Genomic DNA, 23,655 nt, shown 5'->3' on the forward strand with positions numbered 1-23,655 from the left:
TAAATTTTATATTTTTTCGGATCTGATTGAAACCTCATTTTGCAGGTTCACTTTGTAATATCGATTTTGAAATGGTTCTTTTTTTGTAATAATCTGCTACTATTATCTAATAAAAATAATTTGCTATAATTAACAGGTTCAACTGCCTCTATGGGCCATATTCAATTAGAGACGAAAATACTTTTTTGCCTGTTTTTTTGAGAAAATTTTGCCTGAAAAAAATTTGCCAAATTCAATTCCAGGACAATTTCGACTAAGCGGAAACAATTCTCCATAAAAGATTCTCCAATCAATAGCAGGTGAAAAGAAAAGCAAAATCTTTATTTTGGGGTGCAAACGTGGGGAAACGGCTCAGAACCTTTGGGTCAGCCCCCTAAGGACAAATCTGCAAAAAAAAAAAACCCTAAGAACACCCCAAATAAGACATGTAATTTTTGGGGCGAAAATTTAAAAAGTGGGGGAATAAACATAAAAAGTAGCGAAATAACAATTTACACAACTTAAGTATCCAAAATAGTCTTATTAGGGCTATTAGTACACATCTATATTGATTCCCTATGTTAGTGCATCTTTTTCTGGGGTACAGACTAATTTCCCCAATTCTTTCAGTACTTTTCGCCTGTTCCGCATTCGCCTATTTTAGTTTTAGCCTGTTTTGCAATTGAATTAGGCGAAAAGCGGGACGAGCACGGAATAAATTCGCCTCTGAAACAGGCGAATGAAGCGAAAAGTCGGACAGGCGAAAACTTCGCCTCTAATTGAATTCCCCTCTATAACTTCATAAGGGCCTCGCCACTGGGCATACATTTTGTTTTCAGTGGTGGGTACCAGTACCAGAACCAGTACCCTGTCTCCCGGTTTAAAAGACCGATTAACCGCGGTCACGTCATATAAACGTTTTTGCCGCTGTTGTGACCTATCCATGTGCTCATTCACGAGTGGCGCAATCTGCCTTAAACTGCCATACAATTGGGTTACAAACTGAACGTTGTTAGGCATGACTTTCAACAGATCTAAAATCTCTCTAGGTTGCCTCCCATAGAGGAGTTCAAAGGGACTAAGGACCTTATTCAGAGTCAGTTGCGAGCGCCGATGCGCTCTTAACCGACTCGATGGTTAGGCCTGCGCACGCACAGCGGCCGCACTGCGCGTGTGCAAGCCCCGGAGCGACAGAGAAACTCTGTCGCTCCGGACCTCGCTACCAAAGGGGCGGCTGTCTATGTTGATCGACAGCTGCCCCCGTTTGGTAGGCGGGCCGTGGGGTGTGGTTTCCAAAACGGAGGCGTTCCTTTACGAACGCCTACCGTTTTGTGGGCGGCCACACTGACATCATCAGTGATGTCAGTGGGGAGCTTCCTGCTCCATCAGAGCAGAAAGCTCCCTGGGGCTTACGAGTGCCCAGACCCAACCTTAGGGTCTGGTCGTAAGCCCCGATGGTCGCGATGGTGATCACCATCGCGACCATCAACCTGGTCGGTTGTTAAGCTGTAGGTGGTAATTAGCTTGGAGACAAAACGTGTACCTTGGACCGTTAAGACCCCGTTTGGTATCCCCAAGCGGGTATATAGCATCAATAATTCCCGGGCAATAGTGCTAGATTTCATGTTATGTAGCGGGATGGCCTCCGGGTACCTTGTGGCATACTCTACCACAACTAATATGTATTGATGCCACGAGCAGATTTTTCCACCGGCCCTATCAGATCCATACCAATTCTCTCAAAAGGTACAGAAATGACAGGGAGGGGAACCAAGGGTTCCAGCAAGTCCCTGTTCGGGCGCCAAATGTGACAAGAATCACATAGACTGGGTAAAATCCATCAGCAGCTTTATTTCTCACCACAGGCTATGACAGTTTCACAGGCAAGATGTTACACAAAGTCTTCCAAACAGCAATATATTTCTTCAGTGGACTCCCAGGTCCAGGACCCCTAACACTAGTCACCCCCAGGCCTATAACCTGGATGACTATCTCACCATCAGGATCAGATTCCCCAGTGTCTCTGCAGCTCTTAAACCAGCCTCACACAGGTATCTGTAATCAGCTGCCTTTCCAGACTCGGATTGAGGTAACACCTGAACTGGACATATCACATTCCTAATGCTTTTGCTCTGCCAAACCTGGGAGATATGGACAGTCCAGATTCACTTCATGTGGGGCTATGCTGACCCTGTCACTATATATATATATATAGGGATGTGCAGGCTCGGATAGGTTCGAGTTTGCACGTGGAGTTCGGATTTTTCCCTCCAAAAAAACGGAACTCAGAACGAGGCAAAACGTCATCTTACATGGACGAACATCATCATTCCTGGACAAAAGACCAGGAATGATGATGTTCGTCCATGTAAGATGACGTTTTGCCTCGTTCTGAGTTCCGTTTTTTTGGAGGGAAAAATCCGAACTCCACGTGCAAACTCGAACCTATCCGAGCCTGCACATCCCTAATATATATGAGAGAGAGAGAATCATTCAATTCCTTGCACAGCCTCATTAGGAGCCTCCAGCAGGTGTACTCACTGGCTTCACTTTGGAGCACCAAGATGGCTGTCCTCTGCGGGCGGGGACCGGGGGAAAGGAAGTCGGCATTTGCTGTGTCCGGGATCCGGGGGAGTTAGCGGCGGCTGAGACCCGGGGGAGAAAGCAGACAGCAGTGGGGCTAGAGGCGGACAGTAGGACCCGGGGGAAGTAGCCGTTGTCAGCGGCAGATGCAGACTCGTAAAGTATCTGTGTGTAAAAATTATTTTTACATGGGTAAAAAAAAAAAAGAAACAACGTGCCCCGAGCAACCAGCACCGGGCTTTTAGCGACCCAGTGCTGGTTGTGCAAAATACGGAGGACAAACTACGTAGGGGTCCCCCATATTAAGCACAACCAGCACCAGCCAAATCAGAACCAGTCCTGGTTCCCAAAATACAGAGGCCAAACGACATAGGGGACCCCCGTATTCAGCGCAGCCAGCACTGGTCTCTGAGCTGGTCCTGGTTCTGGAAATGCAGGAGAAAAATGAGTAGGGTTCACCTGTATTTTCCAGAACCAGCACCGGACTTTTTCTAGTGGAGGGCTGATGTCATAGTCAGGGGAGCTCTTTTACGAGCCCCCCAGCCGAAGCATCAACCCTGACCGCTAGTCAACCCAGGCCGGGGATTGCTGGGGAGCTGGACCCCCAATAAAGGGGTCCCCCTCTCCAGGGCACCCCAGGCTGATAGCCCAGCACCCCTGGCCGGTGGGTGCCGGGTTGATAGTGTCATATGGTGCATATGAAAGTATAAATATTGTCTTTTGCAGTAGTACTACAGGTCCCAGCAGCTCTCCCCCACATACTGGTACTTGGAGAACCACAAGTACCAGCAAGCGGGTGATTAAGGGCCCATTGGTACCTATAGTAGCCCTGTAAAAGAAATATTAAAATAAAACAAAGACACCTTTTGTTTTAATATTTTATTTTTCTGCACCACTGACTAGCAGCCAGGGTTGATGCTTCGGCTGAGGGGCCCGGTGAAAGGGCTCCCCTGGTTGTGGCTTCAGCCCCCCGCTAGAAATAGCCCAGTGCTGGTTATGGAAAATACAGGGGAACCCTACTAATTTTTTTCCCCTGTATTTCCAGAACCAGGACCGACTCAGAGAACAGTGCTGGTTGTACTGAATACAAGGGGTCCCATATGTCATTTGTCCCCAGTATTTTTCGGGAACCAGGGCTGGTTCTGATTTGCCTGGTGCTGGTTGTGCACAAAACCTATTGAATTTCTGACACTCAATCTTCAAAAAGCAATGAAATTCCGATCATTAAGGCTGATGCCTTAATGGACCTGTTCCTTGCGTAATACAGATATGGTATGCCATGACACCATGTGGTTAACTGCAGATTCAGCACTCTCACAGAGTGAGATTACTGTCACTCACAAAATGGTGGAGCTGCTAATTCACAGAATTGTGTGCTCTTTGGCTTTCCTTGGCATCTGATGAGACCAATCAGAAACGCCCAGTGGGCAGCTGCCGGAAGATAATCTTCCAGAAGCCGCCAATCTCTGAGGGCCCCTCTGCACCCTTGGATATCACCAAGTGTCTGCCGATTACTGCTGGTTGCAGTGACTGGCTGGGGAAATTTAAATCAGACAGTGCACTTTCCCCCTATACTGTATACCCGATGGCTGCAAAGAGAGCAGCCACCGGGGAAATTTATCCACTTTGTGCCTATGCCCCCAGCATATTCCAGGTGACTACAGAGAGGAGCAGCTGGCAAGGTAATGTAGCCAGGCAGCGCGCTGTTCCCCTGGTATATAGCCAGCGGATGCAGAAAGGAGCAGTGCCGGGAAATGCAAGTACAGCAGCGCACTGCCCCCCATTGTTTACATGGCAGCTACAGAGAGAAGCAGCCGGTGGGACATATAACCATCACAGAGCCACAGCCGCCTATGCTAGCGCCGATTATCATTATTCATAGATTTTTCAATATATATTAGACAAATACTTTAAATAAATTATATACACAATTTTTTTTTTTTTTAAATATAGATATCACTATGAAAGCTAATTTCATTGATCATCTTGGTGATCCCGTCTCAATTGTGAATATCGATATGGAGCCTCCATATAGGGATGGCCAATTATCCTAAATAGTTAAAAAGTGTTTTGAAGTTCAGGTTCATGCACAGTATACTAGGGAGGGCCACAAATCATCAATGGTTTACAAACATTGATGGTCTATGGCTGATGACAAACACATTTTCCCAGCGATGCTGGCCAGATGGACGCACTCTGCAAATGCGCAGAACTCAACCATTGATGCCTGCACCATTGATTGCTTTCTAACAATGGTTGTAAACCTTCGACCATCGATGGTACGGCCATCACTATAGTATACGAATTGCTATTTTTATATAGCTGTTCCTAACCTAATTCAATCATCAAAAAACACAGACAATTTCTGAGCAGTTTTTGGAAAACAAATATTAGCCAGTTAAGTGTATGACTACACCCACCAAGAAGTGATGCCATTGCATTGCCGTTTTGGGCCCAGTCCGAAAATAATTAGCCCCCAGCCTCCTGTACTGAGGCACTAGTCATACTATGAGAATTATTTGTGGCTTCAACTCTCTGCCTTCTAAGGAAGAACATAACAAAGACAAAACCAGTTATTCTTGTTTATACGTCCCTTCTAACAACCCCTGTGCATGTTCCCCGAGTACTGAAAGATGAATGATGGATGTAATGTGAATAAGTATAGCAAACACTGTGTTATATACATACTTGCCAACTCTCCCTGATTTTCAGGGAGACTCCTTGAAATAGCAGCAATCTCCATGACTTCCTGAAGAGTCTAGCAATATCTGTGATTGTACCTTACCCGCATTATGTAGCTGAGATATTTAAAAAAAAACAGATCTTATTCATTCAAATGGGATCAGAAGTATAATGTCCCTGCATTGGCTATAAGGCACAATGATCCCTATGGCTACATTCATCAACAAATAGATCTTACTAACAGCCTTGGGGCTCATTTACATTTGGATGTAAGTCAGTATTATGACACGCCTCTCAGAGTAGCAGTACACGCCCACTTTACCGCCGTGCTCATAGATGTTACTTTCACAATCTCCCTGAAATGCTTTTTCAAAAGTAGGCAGATATGGTTATATATTTGAATTCTATGGCAGAATGTTCTAACACTGTACATTCCTTAGTAAATACACTTACAAAATTAACTGTATTGTCTCTTTCAGTGATATCTGGTCATTGGGATGTGTGTTATATGAACTATGCACCTTAAAACACCCAGTGAGTATACGGACTTCCTTAACAGCTCTGTGACGCCATAAATACGTGTTTAATAAGTATTTTACACATGACTGTTGGTTTATAGTACAGTTGACACCTTAATGATGGGTTCAGCATTGTTTGTGGGTACAGAAGCTAAAATGTTTAGTTATTTTGATAAATATTTTGTACCTACAGTGGGGGCAGCCATTTTATAATTGTCAATTCACTAGAAACCAGTGACATCGCTGAAGCTCCTCAATAACAATGAAATGAACCCCAGTGATGTCACCATTCCCAATAAATTGCATTCTCATGAATATTTATTCAGTCAGACCATAAAATGGCTGCCTCCACCGCATCATGGCAATGAATCCCCTGTAAAGGCCTCTGTTAACTAAAACAGCCAATATGGCATTCAGCTGTTTTCTTATTCTACACCCCAGTTATTAGCCTATATTAGTTATTAGTTATGGTGCATACACACGTAACGATTTTGTAGCCAACGATTTTCGTTCAGATTTTCCCTTGAAAAAGTGAACGATTTTTTGTAAGTGTAATGAACGATTTTTTGAACGATTTTTACAATGATGAATGAATAATGTTCCTTCCCTGAATCAAAATCGTCATGTTGGACAGTCTGAAATGGGCGATGAACGATAACTACAAACGGGAGCATGCTTTAACGATTATCGTTCATCGTTATAACTCAGAAACTGAACGATTTTTTTAACTACAACGACGTTGTTAACGACAAATCGTTCAAAAAATCGTTACGTGTGTATGCACCTTAGCTCTTTGTATACCCTCTAACCACTTACAACACTTCAACATCCCCAAACAAACTTTATTTAACACTGATACAAAATCATTTGCTACTTTACCCACAAGCTCTACTAATATATAATCCAATATATATTCTCAATCCTATAATCTGTTTTGTGCTAGGCCATGGTGGTCACTGTCTGCATTGGTTGTGGGCCCTTCACTTAGTTCTGCATTGGCTCCAAAACTACTTGAATAGTTAGACATAAATAAGACACCTGTGGATATTGGTCAGTTACTGTACAACAAAATGTATAGCTATAAAAGACTAAGGGGCCGATCTGATTACACGAGGGGTGCTGTTGGAACACTTCTGTTTGAGCTTTGTGACTTGTGTTTATCACTATATACTGTAAATCTGCAATATAAATAAATCTGTAGACTGGAGAGCCTCAGGTAACTCAAGGCTACTGTAGACCATTCAGGGAATTTCACCACATTTTTCTTTCACTTTCAAGTTCCAAGCAGGTAGCTGGAAAAATCTAATCCTGAAGATCTGCCAAGGATCATACAGTCCACTGCCCCCTCAATATTCCTACGAGCTGAGGAGTCTCATTAAACAGATGTTCCGTAAAGACCCCCGGCAGCGACCTTCCACTAACACTATTCTCAACAAAAGATCGCTTCTCAAAGTGGTGAAATCATGTATGCCCGTACAGGTAATAAGCTCAGGCTTATCATAATTGTGACTTCACAGGCAAAAACAGTTATCAGATGCGCCTGTCTCTAAGCACTCCCTAATACCCCTTTCAGAGATATGCTTTGCTCTGGCAAATACAAGACTTCAACCCAGGTGCAACCCGGGTTTTTGCTCGCAGACACCCTTTCATACTACACCTCGGACCCAGTAATTTCCCGGGTTGACCCCTTTCAGACATAACCTGGGTCTGCCCTGTTTTGTCATTGAAAGAAGACACTTTTTTGGCTCATAATAATGAGGTCATGTAAAGGTGGGGACTGGCTAAAGTACTGGGTGGGGGACTTATAATGCCCTGCTATAATCATGGGCAATAATACTGTATCTGCCTGCCTCTGACAGCCACAATCCAATTTGCCTCTGCATCCTCTCTTGTGCCACTGACGAGGTCATTAGAATCTGCCACAGGCAGCCCCGAACGGCCAAACAGCTCATTCTAGAAACCCAGGTCACACCATCGACCTGGGTCACAAGACTCGGGAAAAGGGTCGATTGCAGGGACGTGAGCCCGGGTCAGTACCTTTCAGACATATGCCAGACCCGGGTTGTTTTGTCGTGCCCTGGCAAATTCCCGGGTTTCTCTGTATGTCTGGAAGGGGTATTAGTGGGCACCACCTACCCCTTATTATTATTGTCTCATCGCCTACAGCAAAATGCTAAACGGTCATGTAAGACAAGTCTTAGACACCAAGATGACTTCTATAAACAGACAGCTCATTACTACTACTAATTATGATTGTAACTTACCGGCAGCATCTATAGCACTGCTAAATTATACATATTTTAATGCTATTTTATTATTATTTTTTTTATTGTCATTTTTTTTTTAATTGGGATTTTTCATTGTACATAAAACAAACAAGACAATCAGAAACAAACAAAATTAAAAATGCTGCTTAAATTATTGCTAATCCATTGATAAAATTGAAAAGAACATAGCATGTACATTAGACATCAGGACACTAAATGTAAAAATGTAGATGGACACCCGTGGGGCACGCCTATATATCCTACGTGTATATATATATATATATATATATATATATATATATATATATATATATCCCCTATGTAGCGGAGGTTTTATTCAATGTTTTGCATTGGTATTGAATGTTTATATTCACTGGTACAGATTCTTATTACCTGACACATGAAATTCCATTGAACTTTTTTCCTTATATTAAATAGCTTAGCGATGACCCATCTGACAGCCTCCTAAGGGAAGAATCTGGATCCATCACCCTGGCGATAAATAAGCAGCAGAAAGCTTCTACTGATGGTAATAAGACATTCATAGGAGATATTCATTTGTGTTCATTTTGTGTGGTTTAACACTAAGGGCCCCATTTACAAACAAAAAGTAACCCCTTTAGCGCTCACTAAAAGGGTATGCCGCTTTTCTGTATTTAGTAAACAGCGGTTGATTACCGCTGTTTGTACAGCATCATTCTCTCCATCTATTAGATGGCGAGAGCGATGAGGGCCCATTGCCGGCAATGGAGACCCGGCGGTGCCTTTCCGGCTTTAACAAAGCCTTCCAGGTACTGCCGGGTCTCCCTGTCATGCACATGCGCATAAGGACCGTCGCGCATGCGCATGACCCTGGAGCCCCATCGCTGGCAGCGTTAGGCTGCCAGCAGCCCAGCTGAGGACATCACCAAGGACGAGGATACCGCTGGACTTCGCGGGACCTCGCCGGAGGAGTAAGTATTACTAAATAACAGTGAAATTTTCATTTCTATCATAGTGATACTAAACGAAAATTGCCGCTGGTGTTTGTAAATGGGGCCCTAAATATGTTGAAATATAAGTATTTGATGATCCTAAACTCAATCTACATTTTCCATATTCCCTTGTATGTTACACCAGCTTTCTACTAAACAATCAGTTATATTAGAACAACATGTAGACAATATTTGTTGAGTAAAACATAGAAACTTAATTATCTAAGGCGCAATTAGCGAAAATGTTATTCTTTGATAAATCCCAAACACACACTGGATGGCGCTGTTCTGTTTTTGGTGCTTTAAAGCTGCATTTCAGTTAATTTTCATAACTGAACAAAAGCTGCGATACTATGGACCTTATTCAGAGGCGGCCGTACGGTCTACGACCACACGGCCGCCTCGATGTTTTGCCAGTGCGCATGCGCACGAAGGAGCCGGCTCCCTCGTGCGTATGCGTGAGACCCGCTATGACCGACAGCGCCGATCGTAACGGGTCTCTTTCCAAAGGGGGTGAACTGTCGATGTTGATTGACAGCTCGCCCCGTTTGGAAGGCGGGCCGGGGGGGGTGGCAGCCCAAACGGAGGCGTTCCCATGGGAACGCCTGCCGTTTGGGGGAGGCCCCACTGACATCACTAGTGATGTCAGTGGAGAGCTTCCGGCTCTGACCGAGCCAGAAGCTCTCCGGGGCTTACGACAAGTGAGACCCTACCCTAGGGTCTCGTCGGAAGCCCCGATGGTCGCGATGGTCAATGACCATCGCGACCATCACCCGAGCGGTCGTTAGAGCTGTGGGTGTTAACCCACAGCCTAACGACCGCAACAGAGGCGGGCGGTCAGGATGCAAGTGGCCGCCCAGTTTCTGAGTGACCGCTTGCATCCTCCGACCGCCTCTGAATGAGGCCCTATGTGCTACAGCCATGTCTGCCTCTTTTTGATAATACAGCAATTGATTTCTCTAAACCTGAGACGCCCACATGCAGCGCCTTAAGCCAGTGGAAATCTGTCTCGGTGCGTCTTTAGACACACCATCTGTGCACCGTTGATACTTCCACCAGCCCTATGTCATGTGCAATTTCTCCGTTTGAACATGGCGTCTTCGTGAGCGGTTGTGCATCGAGTTAACCATTAATGGTACCATTGGTGGATAACCTCGATGGTTTGAAACTATTGGCAGGGGCCCTGCTCTATTACACAGCTGGCTATTCAGTGGTGGGGGCAGAGCTTCTCGGGTTGCTTGGAGGAGGAGGAGGGGGTGGGGGGACAGGAGTTAAGACTCCGTGACCCAGTGCCAAGTAGAAAGAAAAAAAAAATCCATTCCATTGATCTCATCCATCGAAGGTGTAGAGCCATCAACCATATGTGCCACACACAACCGCGTCTTCCTAGCCACCCCCCTGACACCTCCCAGGAACCCCTACTGAAATCCACACACCCTGCATCCAAATTCGCTCTGCAGCTCCCAGTGGTAGCAATCAGGACGCATGTGCACTACTTAAATCATCGACCGACTGTGCTCATATCGGCATAGCGTGCCACTCAGAATTTGGCCTTATGTGTTTGTATGGATTTATACAGACACCTCCCTGAGAGAAGAGAGCAGCCATTGGGTGATGTGCCAGCCATTAGTCCTGCCCAGTATCTGCCCACAGGTTGTCTATCATGGAATATATTGGCATGCTGATACAAACTCGCCATACATTTCTATACAAAGTTCACTTCTGATCAGATGTTCCTGAACATTAGCCCATAATAAACATGAGACATAGTGATATAGTATGATTTCCAATGCTATGTCTGTCCTTACACAGTGCATCAGTCCAGCTCTACACTATCTGGAAGGCAGCAGTGGGAGAAGGAACCTACAGGCACCGTTATAAATGTTTTAGAAAATGCCTCAATCCTCACATCAAGTATAGGAGCAGGCAGTAGTGATGGTGAGTGCAGTGTCTGATGCGTCTTTATGTAGTAGTAATAGTTGTATTCACAAGTAATAATAATCATTACCTTAACAATATTGTAAAATTGATTTTGGAAGGGTTTCTAATATTGTCTTAGTGAAAATATGCCTCTTAAATAGCCATGGTATACAAGTTATATATTGGCAGATATATTTGTGTGGGGCTGTCCCTTTAAGAAAATGAGTAACATGTTTTAAGGTGTCATTGGTTGTAACGCCGAGAGGTGGTGGAAGTGGGTACAAAATCCCCGAACCTGTCAAGGAGGCGCAGTCACACCCCTAAGATGCTGTGACCACTCCCTCTTCAGCAGGCAGTGCAGCATGCAAAGGCGGCCATGGTATTCCCTGCAAGGCATGTCTACATTCCCTACTGACAGGACCTGATAGATCTCCGGCGGTCATGGTATTCCGTACAAGGCATGTCTACATTCCCTAATGCCTGGACCTGATAGATCTCCGGTGGCCATGGCATTCCCTACAAGGCATGTCTACATTCCCTAATGCTGGGACCTGATAGATCTCCGTTGGCCATGGTATTCCCTACAAGGCATGTCCACATTTCCTAATGCCGAAACCTGCTAGATCACCGGCGGCCATGGTATTCCCTACAAGGCATGTCTACATTCCCTAATGAAGGGACCTGATAGATCTCCGGCGGCCATGGTATTCCCTACCAGGTATGTCTACATTCACTAATGACATGGCCTGATAGATCTCCAGCAGCCATGGTATTCCCTACAAGGCATGTCTACATTCCCTAATGTCGGGACCTGATAGATCTCTGGTGGCCATGGTATTCCCTACAAGGCCTGTCCACATTCCCTAATGCCGAAACCTGATAAATCTCTGGGGGCCATGGTATTCCCTACAAGGTATGTCCACATTCACTAATGCCGAAACCTGATAGATCTCTGGCGGCCATGGTATTCCCTACAAGGCATGTCTACATTCCCTAATGACGGCACCTGATCTCCGGCGGCCATGGTATTCCCTACAAGGCATGTCCACATTCCCTAATGTCGGGACCTGATAGATCTCCGGCGGCCATGGTATTCCCTACAAGGCATGTCTACATTCCCTAATGCCGGGACCTGTTAGATCTCCGGCGCCATGGTATTCCCTACAAGGCATGTCTACATTCCCTAATGTCGGGACCTGATAGATCTCCGGCGGCCATGGTATTCCCTACAAGGCATGTCTACATTCCCTAATGACGGCACCTGATAGATCTCCGGTGGCCATGGTATTCCCTACAAGGCATGTCTACATTCCCTAATGTCGGGACCTGATAGATCTCCGGCGACCATGGTATTCCCTACAAGGCATGTCTACATTCCGTAATGCCGGAACCTGATAGATCTCCGGCGCCATGGTCTTCCCTACAAGGCATGTCCACATTCCCTAATGCCGAAACCTGATAGATCTCTGGCAGCCATTGTATTCCCTACAAGGCATGTCTACATTCCCTAATGACGGCACCTGATAGATCTCCGGCGGCCATGGTATTCCCTACAAGGCATGTCTACATTACCTAATGTCGGGACCTGATAGATCTCCGGCGGCCATGGTAATCCCTACAAGGCATGTCCACATTTCCTAATGCCGAAACCTGATAGATATCTGGCGGCCATGGTATTCCCTACAAGGCATGTCTACATTCCCTAATGAAGGGACCTGATAGATCTCCGGCGGCCATGGTAATCCCTACAAGGCATGTCCACATTTCCTAATGCCGAAACCTGATAGATCTCCGGCGGCCATGGTAATCCCTACAAGGCATGTCCACATTTCCTAATGCCGAAACCTGCTAGATCACCGGCGGCCATGGTATTCCCTACAAGGCATGTCTACATTCCCTAATGAAGGGACCTGATAGATCTCCGGCGGCCATGGTATTCCCTACCAGGTATGTCTACATTCACTAATGACATGGCCTGATAGATCTCCAGCAGCCATGGTATTCCCTACAAGGCATATCTACATTCCCTAATGCCGGGACCTGATAGATCTCCGCCGGCCCTGCTAACATTACAAAATAACAATCCATTTCTGAGTTGTCAGCTGTCCGCTACCTTAACTGTCTACTGCTTCTGCACCAGTGTAATTATTTTTACTCATTGGGGGAAATTCAATTCTGCGCAATGTGCCGCCAGACATCACCACATTGTCCGGTCCCGCACATTACCATCTTTTACAATCTTTGCAAATTTTTGCAAAAATACTGGTCGCAAAGTGTCAGCACTCAAGTGTTCCAGAGCCACTTTCCATCCATCGCGCTGAATTGATTTCCCCCCATTATGTCATACATTTTGCAAGCCATATGGATCATTAGGTAAAAGTTGTAATGAATAAGTACTGTAAGTCATGGGTTACAACTTCTATGGTACAAAACCCTTATATTTTCTGTTTAACAACTTCTGCACATAGGGGTGTTGACCAGCAATTTCTGTACCCAGCATATAAATGCTCCAGGAACCCGGCACTTCTCTTCTCCTGATGCCGCCATGTTGTCTCTAGCATTCGCAGACGGCATACAGAAAGTATCTGAATGACACCACGTTACTCACTCCTGTCTCACTCCTTGTGTCCTGTGTACAGGCGGCCACGTCACAAAGTATGACCTGAAGGACCAAAGGAAGAAATGGAATAAGGAGGCACCAGATGAGCTACTTTACATCCTGAATAACGCAGATCTCAGCTCAGCATTTAAAACTTACACCATCTATAGATCAAGTAAGTATGGATACTGTGCGCTAAAGCTTACATTGGTCTTTTTGCACTGCCATTTAAGAGAATTCTAGCAACAATATTTATATGGAGACTCAGGGCCAAATGTAATAGGATGAGAGTTTAGAAAAAGTGAGAGTTTAACAGTAAGGTTGAGTTTTATCTTCAAAATGGGAAACATCTCGATGAGATTTTAAATTGTGAGAGTCTGAAAACATGCGAGTTTGCTCTGCTGCTTTGTTCTCGGTCTCTATTACATTGGCTGAGTTTAAAAAGTGTGAGAGAGCTCTCACATTATCTAAACTCTCACATTATCTAAACTCTCACATTATCTAACTCTCACATTTTGTAAACTCTCACCCTATTACATTTGGCCCTCAGTTTCAAAATAGGTCCTTTAGTTGATACATGAGCTACATATTGAAGTGTGTGTATATAGGAGGTTTATAGAAGTTCCAACCCTCTGACTTTCCCTTACAAAGAAGGTTTTTGTCATATGTGCTAAAAGCTAACGTGCATAATTTAATCATGAATATAGAAGATGTTTGTAGAAGGTGGTTATAATACTATCAGCTCTGTGATTAGAAAAAGCAGTTTATTGATGCCCTGAATTAAAAGTGGTCTCCATGCATGGTTTGTATTTGCAGTGGGCATTGGCATAGAGCAATGGGGATAGTGGGGATTACAGGTAATTCCCTCCCTCTGTCCCAGACAAGAAATGTTGTGTAATAGTTGCTGAGAAAGTAAAAAAAAAAACGGAAAACCGTCAGGTAACTCCGTCAGCAGGTTCCAAATGTATTGAAGCAAAGTCACCATAGCAGCGCAGACAAAGCCGGCGGACAGAATACCGGCGGCGGAATCCCAACAGCTGTCAGAATCCTGACAGCTGCTTTCCCAACGGTGAGTATTAGGGTTAGGGGTAAGGCACTAGAGTTAAGCTTAGGCTGTGGGAAAACTGGGTTCGGGGAAGGGTTAGAATACTTACCTGTATGCGTCGGGATTTTCACCGTCGGGATTAAGCTGCTGGGAATTTGAGCGCCAGCATTATCAGCGTCGGGTTCACGTACCCAACCTGAAGCAAATAGATGTATATATGAAAGATCCTGCAAACTGGTGGGCGCCCCTGGCTAGTCTTTTTTTTCCCAACTGAATCTCTAAGCGGACAAAAGTTAACACAACCTCTGCTGGGGGCAGTGGGGGCCAGCACAGGGCGCGGCCCTGATAAATAGTATTTGTCCATTTAAAATGTGCACAAGTCTTTCCTGTATAAGTTTGTACTCTGCAGAGTTCATGTTAAATTCTCATGGCTTCCGAGATTCCGTGAAACATGCAAACTGAATGATGCTGCACACTCTTACATACAACTGAATATTTGACCCACTGGATTTTGGATGGTACATTATGTAGTCTGACGCTACCGAGGACTGTACTGGTATGAAATGATGCCCATTGTTATACTTTTTTCACTCAATTAGTTCCTATTCTAGTATATGCTATGAAACATATTGGGGGAAACCCAATTGTGGGCGGGAAATTTAAAACCTCCCGCTGCGTGGGGTTTCTCCCGTAGCCGCTGGGTTTTGCTATTCAATTAGGGGACTTGCTCTGGACCCTGGCGGCACCCTCCCTGAGGATTAATTAAGCAATTGGAAGTTTCCAATTATCTTAATCAGTCCTTAATTGTGAGTACGTGTTGTCTTCTGCATCCAGCGTTGGGAGACGGGTCTTCTGCAGCAGGATGAGTGTGTGTGAGTGTTTGTAAGTGTGTGTGTGACCCCCGGTGTGTGTGAGCCCCCACCCCCCCTCCTCGTGTGAGTTTCTTTCCCCCCCCCCCCTGTAGCTGGCACTGCACTACATCTCCCAGCAGTCCCCAGAGCCTCCCAGCAGCCCCCTCTCTAGTAACAAGATGGAAGGAAGGCCACCGGAAGCCGTGGAGACCACCTAAGACCCCCCCAGACAGGTGAGTATAATTTTTTTATTTAATTTATTTTACGTGCTGCTGGGTTTTCAGTTCTGAAAACTCCGCAACCACTTTTTTTTTTTATTGGATACCGCGGGTATTGGGAGCGCGCATAATAATCCAAATTTGGGCGCAAGAAGCGCAAGGTTTTTTATCTCTCTAAACCTCACACCCAAATGAATCACCCCCATATTGTTACTACTTTCATTATTGTGGGGGAGATGTACTAAGCTCTGGAAAGGGATTAATTGGAGAGTGATAAACTACCAGCCACTCAGCTCCTAACTGTCATGTTACTGGCTGTGTTTGAAAAATGACAGTTAGGAGCTGATTGGCTGGTAGTTTATCATTTTCCACTTTATCACTTTCCAGATCTTAGTACATATGCCCCACAGTTTAATCAGTAGTTTAAGGTTATGTTTTATTCTGGGTGACACATTGTGATCTTATTAGAAATTGTTTCCGCAAGCCATGGATATATCCCGTAAGTGGTGATAGACTGGGAGTGTGTTCTGGTTTCTGCGCTGTTTCCTAACGTGCATTTGAGACAATTAATGTCAGTTTTATAACGTAACACCAGAATGAACATCTTTAATCCAGCGGAATAGTAACATTGTGTGCCAGCATCCCTAATCCAGCATGTAGGATATTAGATATTGTTATGTTTTTACTGAATATTATTATTCAGGTTCTCTGGCTAATTCTTTAGTTTCCTGGTAGAGAATATTCTGTAAACCAGAACTGTAAATAACCTATAAACCTGTCCTCTCTGTAAACTCTTTAGTGAAGAACCAGAGGTGCCGGATAAGACATGTTCTACGTGTATTGAAACAATAGAAGACAATTTGTTTTACATACAGCAATTTTAGCTAAATACCATTGTACCGGACCCCTAATGGATGATGATATGAGCGATGTGAGTGGAGATACAGATTTGTCCTCATACACTATTGCTGCAGTCGTGCCAAACAGTCTTTCTCTTCGCAACAGGTCCTGTGCGACTCTGTTAGCGCAAAGCGTCTTTTTTTACGCCTTCTCTGCTCAAGCAGACTGCGCAGTTACGTTGTGCGTCACATACAGACTTGGTTGCACACAGATATGCGAGTGTCACATGTGAAATTAATCAGTGCAGTCTCCCGGTGTGTCTAAGGGAGGTATCCAATTAGCCCCGATATATTTGGGGTTGAAAAACTGGATTTTTCACAGATAATTCCCGTTTAAAAAAAAACAAAACATTTCACCCTATCCTATTTGTTTTGGGCAAACAAATAGGATAATTCGCCCAAAAACATATAGGATCCGTGATAAGTTCATGGACCTTTGTGTTTTCTCCATTGCTCTGGTGAAAACACAGCAGTTTTCCGGAACTATTTTTCGGGACACGTCAGGTCCCGATAAAAAATCCCTGATAAGTGCCAGTGAGGCCCGGTTTTAGGGGTTAATTGGATAGCCCCGGGGGATCCATTAGCGCCCGAATAATGGCCCTGATTCAGAGCCGGACGCTCTGACAGAGCGCTCGCTCTGAATCAGGGCCGTCCTTCTTAATTTTTAGAGCGGCCTCCTGGCCGCTCGTATAGCTGTGGGTGACAACCCACAGCTATAGCGAGCGGCCAGGAAGATGGGGTAGGGTCTCGTTGCCGCAAGCCCTGGAGTGCTTTCAGCTCTATTAGAGCCGAAGGCACTCCCACTGACATCACTTGTGATGTCAGTGGGGCCGGCCCCAGACGGTAGGCGTTCCATGGGAACGCCTCCGTCTGGGCAGCCACGCCCACCATAGGGGGCGTGCTGTCACTCACCATCGACAGCACGCCCCCTTTGGTACGAGACCCGGAGCGACGGCTTGCCCGTCGCTATCCGGGTCTCGCGCATGCGCACGACGGAGCCAGCTCCGTCGTGCGCATGCGCACTGGATCAACATCGACCCGCTTGCGAGCGCTCAGCATCAGGCCCAATGTTCGGGGCTAATTAGATGCCACCCCTAGTCACATCGCATTGCATTTTTGGGTGGAAAAACACAAAAAAGCTGCTCAACTCTATCAAACTTGTATGGGATCTGCAGGCGCACTTGCACCAGGCGTCTTGCGTAGCAAGGCTTATTGAGGCTAGGTGTGTGACGACACATCTGTATCAAGTATGACAGGTCTGTTCTCACTGTGGGGGAGATGTATTTAACCTTCTAAAGAGAAAAAGTGGGGAAGTTGCCCATAGCAACCAATCAGCCCCTAGCTATCATTTATCTAGCACAGTCTATAAAAATGACAGTTAGAAGCTGATTGGTTGCTATAGGCAACTTACCCACTTTTTCTCGTTAGAGAGTTTGATACATCTCCCCCTTTGGCTTATGGTTTCCACACCTGTTTACCCCTCAGACAGAGACTGGATTTATCAGTATGCCAGGTAATGACTTTGGCCACACACCCAGCCAACTGCCCGATGTCACTGCCGATATCTCATTGTGTGGCCAGCATTAAACAATGACCTGGAATTCTTATAGAGTGTTGTATAGCTTATTTACGGCAGCAAATTATTGTCTCGGATAATTCTCTTCTATCTTCTTACAATAGAAGCTCCGGAGGACTGTCTGAGAGGGCCGCTGTTCAATCACATCCAAGTCCCAGACGCCACAGACAGCAGGGAAGAGGAAATTGACATAGATCCCGAGAGTTTTGAGCCAAGATCTGATGATGAAGACACGTAAGTTATATATTTTTTTAGATCCATAGATTTTGTGGTTTATGTGTTCGACATCCAGGATAATGACATGGTCTGAATGTCGACATTCAGAATTGCAACAGGATCTCAGTCGACATTCACAATGTTGACACTGACCTAATGTCAACTTAATCGACATGTCGACAGTACTTTTTTTACCCTAACTGTAGCCTAATCTTGATGCTCATATGTTCATGAAGTAGACTAATGTCAACATTGTGACTGAATATGTGGACATTCTGAACTATTCGACATTACAGAGTAGACATAGTAACTACATAGCGATTAGGGGGTAAAGAATATCTGCTCAGTGGTGGCTTTAGGAGCAGTCAGCCTAGGTCTGAGGTTGGGTCTAGTAGATTTGTTTGACATTGTAATCATGAACGAATCTACTGTATAATGGGCACACGGAACCTAGGTCCAGGGGAGCACACACCGCACACCCTACCCTCATTCACAATACTTAACCTCTCTCCGTCGCTGCCGCAGATATCACTGGTAACATAGTCCAAGTGCCATGTTTCCAGAGATCTGCACCATAGATATGACTGGAAACATGGCGCAGGCATCACGATTACAGAGATCTGCGCTATGTTCCCGATGATTGACGCACATGCAGTAACTTTTACGGGATCCCGGCGGTTGTATCCTAACCCCCCCCCCCTTTAACCCACCTTTCCTGCAGCCTAATCCTATCCCTCCCCTCCTGCAGCCTAACACTCCCCTCCCCTCCTGCAGCCTAACCCTAACCCCCCTCTACTGCAGCCTAACCCTTACCCTCCCCTCCTGCACCCTAACCCTCCTCTCCTGCAGCCTAACCCTTCCCTCCTGCAGCCCAATCCTAACCCTCCCCTCCTGCAGCCTAACCCTTCCCTCCTGCAGCCTAACCCTAACCCTTCCCTCCTGCAGCCTAACCCTAACCCTCCCATACTGCAGCCTAACCCTTCCCTCCTGCAGCCTAACCCTAACCCTTCCCTCCTATAGCCTAACCCTTCCCTCCTGCAGCCTAACCCTTCCCTCCTGCAGCCTAACCCTTACCCTTCGCTCCTGCAGCCTAACCCAGGGGTCAGGGAACTTTTTTACCTTTTACGCCAAAATATATTTAGATACACCGACGTTACCCCCTTGATTTGAAAGGAAGGAAATCATATAGTAGTGCCCCCGTATTTATGCCCCTGTAGTATTGCCCCCATATAATACCCCTGTAGTAGTGCCCCCATATAGTGCCCCTGTAATAGTGCCCCCATATAGTGCCCCTGTAGCAGTGCCCCCATATAATGCCCCTGTAGCAGTGCCCCCATATAATGCCCCTGTAGCAGTGCCCCTGTAGCAGTGCCCGCATATAATGCTCCTTTAGCAGTGCCCCCATATAATGCCCCTGTAGCAGTGGCCCCATATAGTGCCCCTGTAGCAGTGCCCGCATATAATGCCCCTGTAGCAGTGCCCCATATAGTGCCCCTATAGTAGAGCCCCATATAATGCCCCTGTAGCAGTGCCCCCATATAATGTCCCTGTAGCAGTGCCCCCATATAGTGCCCCTGTAGCAGTGCCCCCATATAATGCCCCTGTAGCAATGCCCCCATATAGTGCCCCTGTAGCAATGCCCCCATATAGTGCCCCTGTAGCAATGCTCCCATATAGTGTCCCTGTAGCAGTGCCCCCATATAGTGCTCCTGTAGCAGTGCCCCCATCTAGTGCCCCTGTAGCAGTGCCCCCATATAGTGCCCCTGTAGTAGAGCCCCCATATAATGGCCCTGTAGCAGTGCCCCCATATAATGGCCCTGTAGCAGTGCCCCCATAAAATTTGCCCCTCTAGCAGTGCACCCATATTGTGCCCCTGTAGCAGTGCCCCTGTAGCAGTGGCCCCATATAATGCCCCTGTAGCAGTGCCCGCATATAATGCCCCTGTAGCAGTGCCCCCATATAGTGCCACTGTAGCAGTGCCCCCATATAGTACCCCTGTAGCAGTGCCCCCATATAATGCCCCTGTGGAAGTGCCCCCATATAGTGCCCCTGTAGCAGTGCCCCCATATAGTGCCCCTGTAGCAGTGCCCCCATATAATGGCCCTGTATAGTGCCCCCATATAATGCCCCTGTAGCAATGCCCCCATATAATGTCCCTGTAGCAGTGCCCCCATATAATGCCCCTGTAGCAGTGCCCCATATAGTGCCCCTGTAGTAAAGCCCCCATATAGTGCCCCTGTAGCAGTGCCCCATATAATGCCCCTGTAGCAGTGCCCACATATAATGCCCCTGTAGCAGTGCCCGCATATAATGCCCCTGTAGCAGTGCCCCCATATAGTGCCACTGTAGCAGTGCTCCCATATAGTGCCCCTGTAGCAGTGCCCCCATATAATGCCCCTGTAGCAGTGCCCCTGTAGCAGTGCCCCCATATAATGGCCCTGTATAGTGCCCCCATATAATACCCCTGTAGCAATGCCCCCATATAATGCCCCTGTAGCAGTGCCCCCATATAGTGCCCCTGTAGCAGTGCCCCCATATAATGCCCCTGTAGCAGTGCCACATATACTGCCCCTGTAGCAGTGCCCCATATACTGCCACTGTAGTAGTGCCCCCATATAATGCCCCCATATAGTGCCCCTGTAGTAGAGCCCCCATATAGTGCCCCTGTAGTAGAGCCCCCATATAATGCCCCTGTAGCAGTGCCCCCATATAGTGCCCCTGTAGTAGTGCCCCCATATAGTGCCCCTGTAGCAGTGCCCCCATATAGTGCCCCTGTAGCAGTGCCCCCATATAATGCCCCTGTAGCAGTGCCCCCATATAGTGCCCCTGTAGCAGTGCCCCCATATACTGCCCCTGTAGCAATGCCCCATATACTGCCACTGTAGTAGTGCCCCCATATAATGCCCCTGTAGTAGAGCCCCCATATAGTGCCCCTGTAGCAGTGCCCCATATAATGCCCTGTAGCAGTGCCCCCATATAATGCCCCTGTAGTAGTGCCCCCATATAGTGCCGGTTGTACAAAGAAGAAAATAAAAAAAAAAACCACTTACCTTAATCCCCGCTCCTGCATCCGCCGCTGTCCTGTCCGCCCGGCTGCTCCTCGGAACTGTGGGAGAGATGTCATGACGTCTCTCCCATAGTGCGCATGGGGACAGCCGGAAGCTGGAGTTCAGAAGAGAACTCCAGCCTCCGGCTAACGCGGCGCTGCAGGGAAGGAGCCGTGCACCCGCTGGTAATAACATCTCAGCGTGCGTCCGGCTTAGAGCCTCCCTGCATCAGTGACCTCCATTCCTGGGGGTAATGGACGGACAGCCGGGCATGCAATGATTAATATGCATGCTCGGCTGTCCGTCCATTACCCCCAGGAATTTAATTTTTACCCCTTTTGGGGTAATTTACCCCTTTTCCCCGACCAGTGCCCTAACCCTCCCCTCCTGCAGCCTAACCCTAACCCTCCCCTCCTGCAGCCTAACCCTAATCCTCCCCTACTGCAGCCTAACCCTAAACCTAATACTTAACTATCAGGGTGTTAGTGGTCGGGATTCCAACTGCTGTCGGGATTCCGGCGCTGGTATTCTGACCCCCAGCATCCAGACTGCCTGGATGTCGACTACATCCCGTGCCAGGGCTATGTGTTTTAAATAATTTGTTTTCATTTCGTATCTGCAGGGACTTTGAGGAAGAGGGTATGGATCCAGACTGGGTGTCTGAGCTGAAAAAAGTGACTGACGCTCTGTTATGAAGAAGACAACTTATGGATTTGCTCTTCAGCCCTCTGATATCACATACACCATGAGCCAGCGAGAAGGAGTTTTATACTTAAATATATTATTTATGGGGATATAACAGTAACTGTTTCTGTTTTCATTATATTTAACCATGTTAAATACCCACTAAGGTCAAATAAACAATTTATAAACAATTTAGTAATAAAAATTGTAAGTATTTATATTCAGTTTTGACATTGTCTCTGAGTGGCACAATTTCTCTTCTTGCTACAAAGGAAAGAAGCTGCAAATATACACATTTATACTTCTACAGATAGTGTCATGGTATCAACATTCACAAAAACATTTTTTTATACTTTTTTTTTTTTTCAAAATAACTGTCAGCTAAATATTAGTGACAGCGTTTTTGTGGTGACTATTTTGTATAAATAAAAATGAAATTCACTTATGTCCTCTTTGAACTGACTTTCCTATACTCTACAACTGAAATTGTAGAAGACAAGCCTTAAAAGATAACTGCATGCAACGATTGCTCCCTCTTCCCCTCCCCTCCCTGATACTTCCCCTCCATTTAATGCTCTCCTGTTGCAAATGTTTCCTCCCCACGCTCTAGAGTTCCATCACACACACACACACACACACACACACCACACACACACACCTTCCTGGTCCTTTATGGGACATAAGCACTGTTTTAAAACTATTTTTGGTTAGGAACAGCACATAAAACACCTATATTCCATAGTAAACTGTTGTCATACTGCATTATGTTATATTTATATAGTAGGCTACAGGTATAGGTGGGCGCATATGGGAATGGATTAATGTGTGTGCTTAGGGGATCATAGACAAATCAGGATCAACTGTCATTCCATAGTAAACAGCCATCATTCCGCATTATGTGATATGGGTATTAGTGTATAGGTGGGTGCATATAGAAAGGGATTAGGATGACAAATAACACAGCTGTCATTCCATAGTAAACAGCCATCATTCCGCATTATGTGATATGGGTATTAGTGTATAGGTGGGTGCATATGGAAAGGGATTAGGATGACAAATAACACAGCTGTCATTCCATAGTAAACAGCCATCATTCCGCATTATGTGATATGGGTATTAGTGTATAGGTGGGTGCATATGGAAAGGGATTAGGATGACAAATAACACAGCTGTCATTCCATAGTAAACAGCCATCATTCCGCAAATATGTGATATGTGTATTAGTGTATAGGTGGGTGCATATGGAAAGGGATTAGAATGACAAATAAGAAAGTTGTCATTCCATAGTAAACAGCCATCATTCTGCATTATGGGCCTGATTCAGGTGTGGATGGTATGGCACAGCCGCAAGGAAATGGCTGTGCAATACTGTCCAGAAAATATTTACTGTATATGCTGCAGGAGGCGTCTATAGGAGCAGACACCTCCTGACAGCAATTGTGATCTGAGTGTAGCATCCATAGATGCTGCATCGGATCACCATCGCGTCCATTGGTTGTGATGGCGGCAGCATCATCCAGTCTGAGTAAGTTTCAGGCTGGCAGCCTGTGGGACCAGGAAATCTGGCTGGTTGCCTGCAAGGTGAGGAAATCAGGCT

The 23,655-nt window shown here is 46.0% G+C and overlaps 1 protein-coding gene across 2 annotated transcripts in view; it reads left to right on the forward strand.

The window, feature by feature from the left end:
- The window catches only part of LOC148527270 (serine/threonine-protein kinase Nek3-like), a 72,093-nt gene extending 49,817 nt beyond the window's left edge, over nucleotides 1-22,276 (forward strand). For both annotated transcript variants that reach the window (XM_088469231.1, XM_088469230.1), the window contains exons 8-14: nucleotides 5,724-5,778; nucleotides 7,041-7,241; nucleotides 8,468-8,558; nucleotides 10,816-10,941; nucleotides 13,563-13,697; nucleotides 18,216-18,345; nucleotides 21,997-22,276. In XM_088469231.1, the coding sequence (XP_088325357.1) occupies nucleotides 5,724-5,778; nucleotides 7,041-7,241; nucleotides 8,468-8,558; nucleotides 10,816-10,941; nucleotides 13,563-13,697; nucleotides 18,216-18,345; nucleotides 21,997-22,069 (811 nt within the window). In that variant the 3' untranslated portion in view covers nucleotides 22,070-22,276. The remainder of the gene's footprint in view (nucleotides 1-5,723; nucleotides 5,779-7,040; nucleotides 7,242-8,467; nucleotides 8,559-10,815; nucleotides 10,942-13,562; nucleotides 13,698-18,215; nucleotides 18,346-21,996) is intronic.
- Nucleotides 22,277-23,655: the final 1,379 nt, after the last annotated feature.

The sequence above is a fragment of the Taudactylus pleione genome, unplaced genomic scaffold (genome assembly GCF_031769625.1).
Source record: "Taudactylus pleione unplaced genomic scaffold, aTauple2 ptg000089l, whole genome shotgun sequence".
NCBI lineage: Eukaryota > Metazoa > Chordata > Amphibia > Anura > Myobatrachidae > Taudactylus > Taudactylus pleione.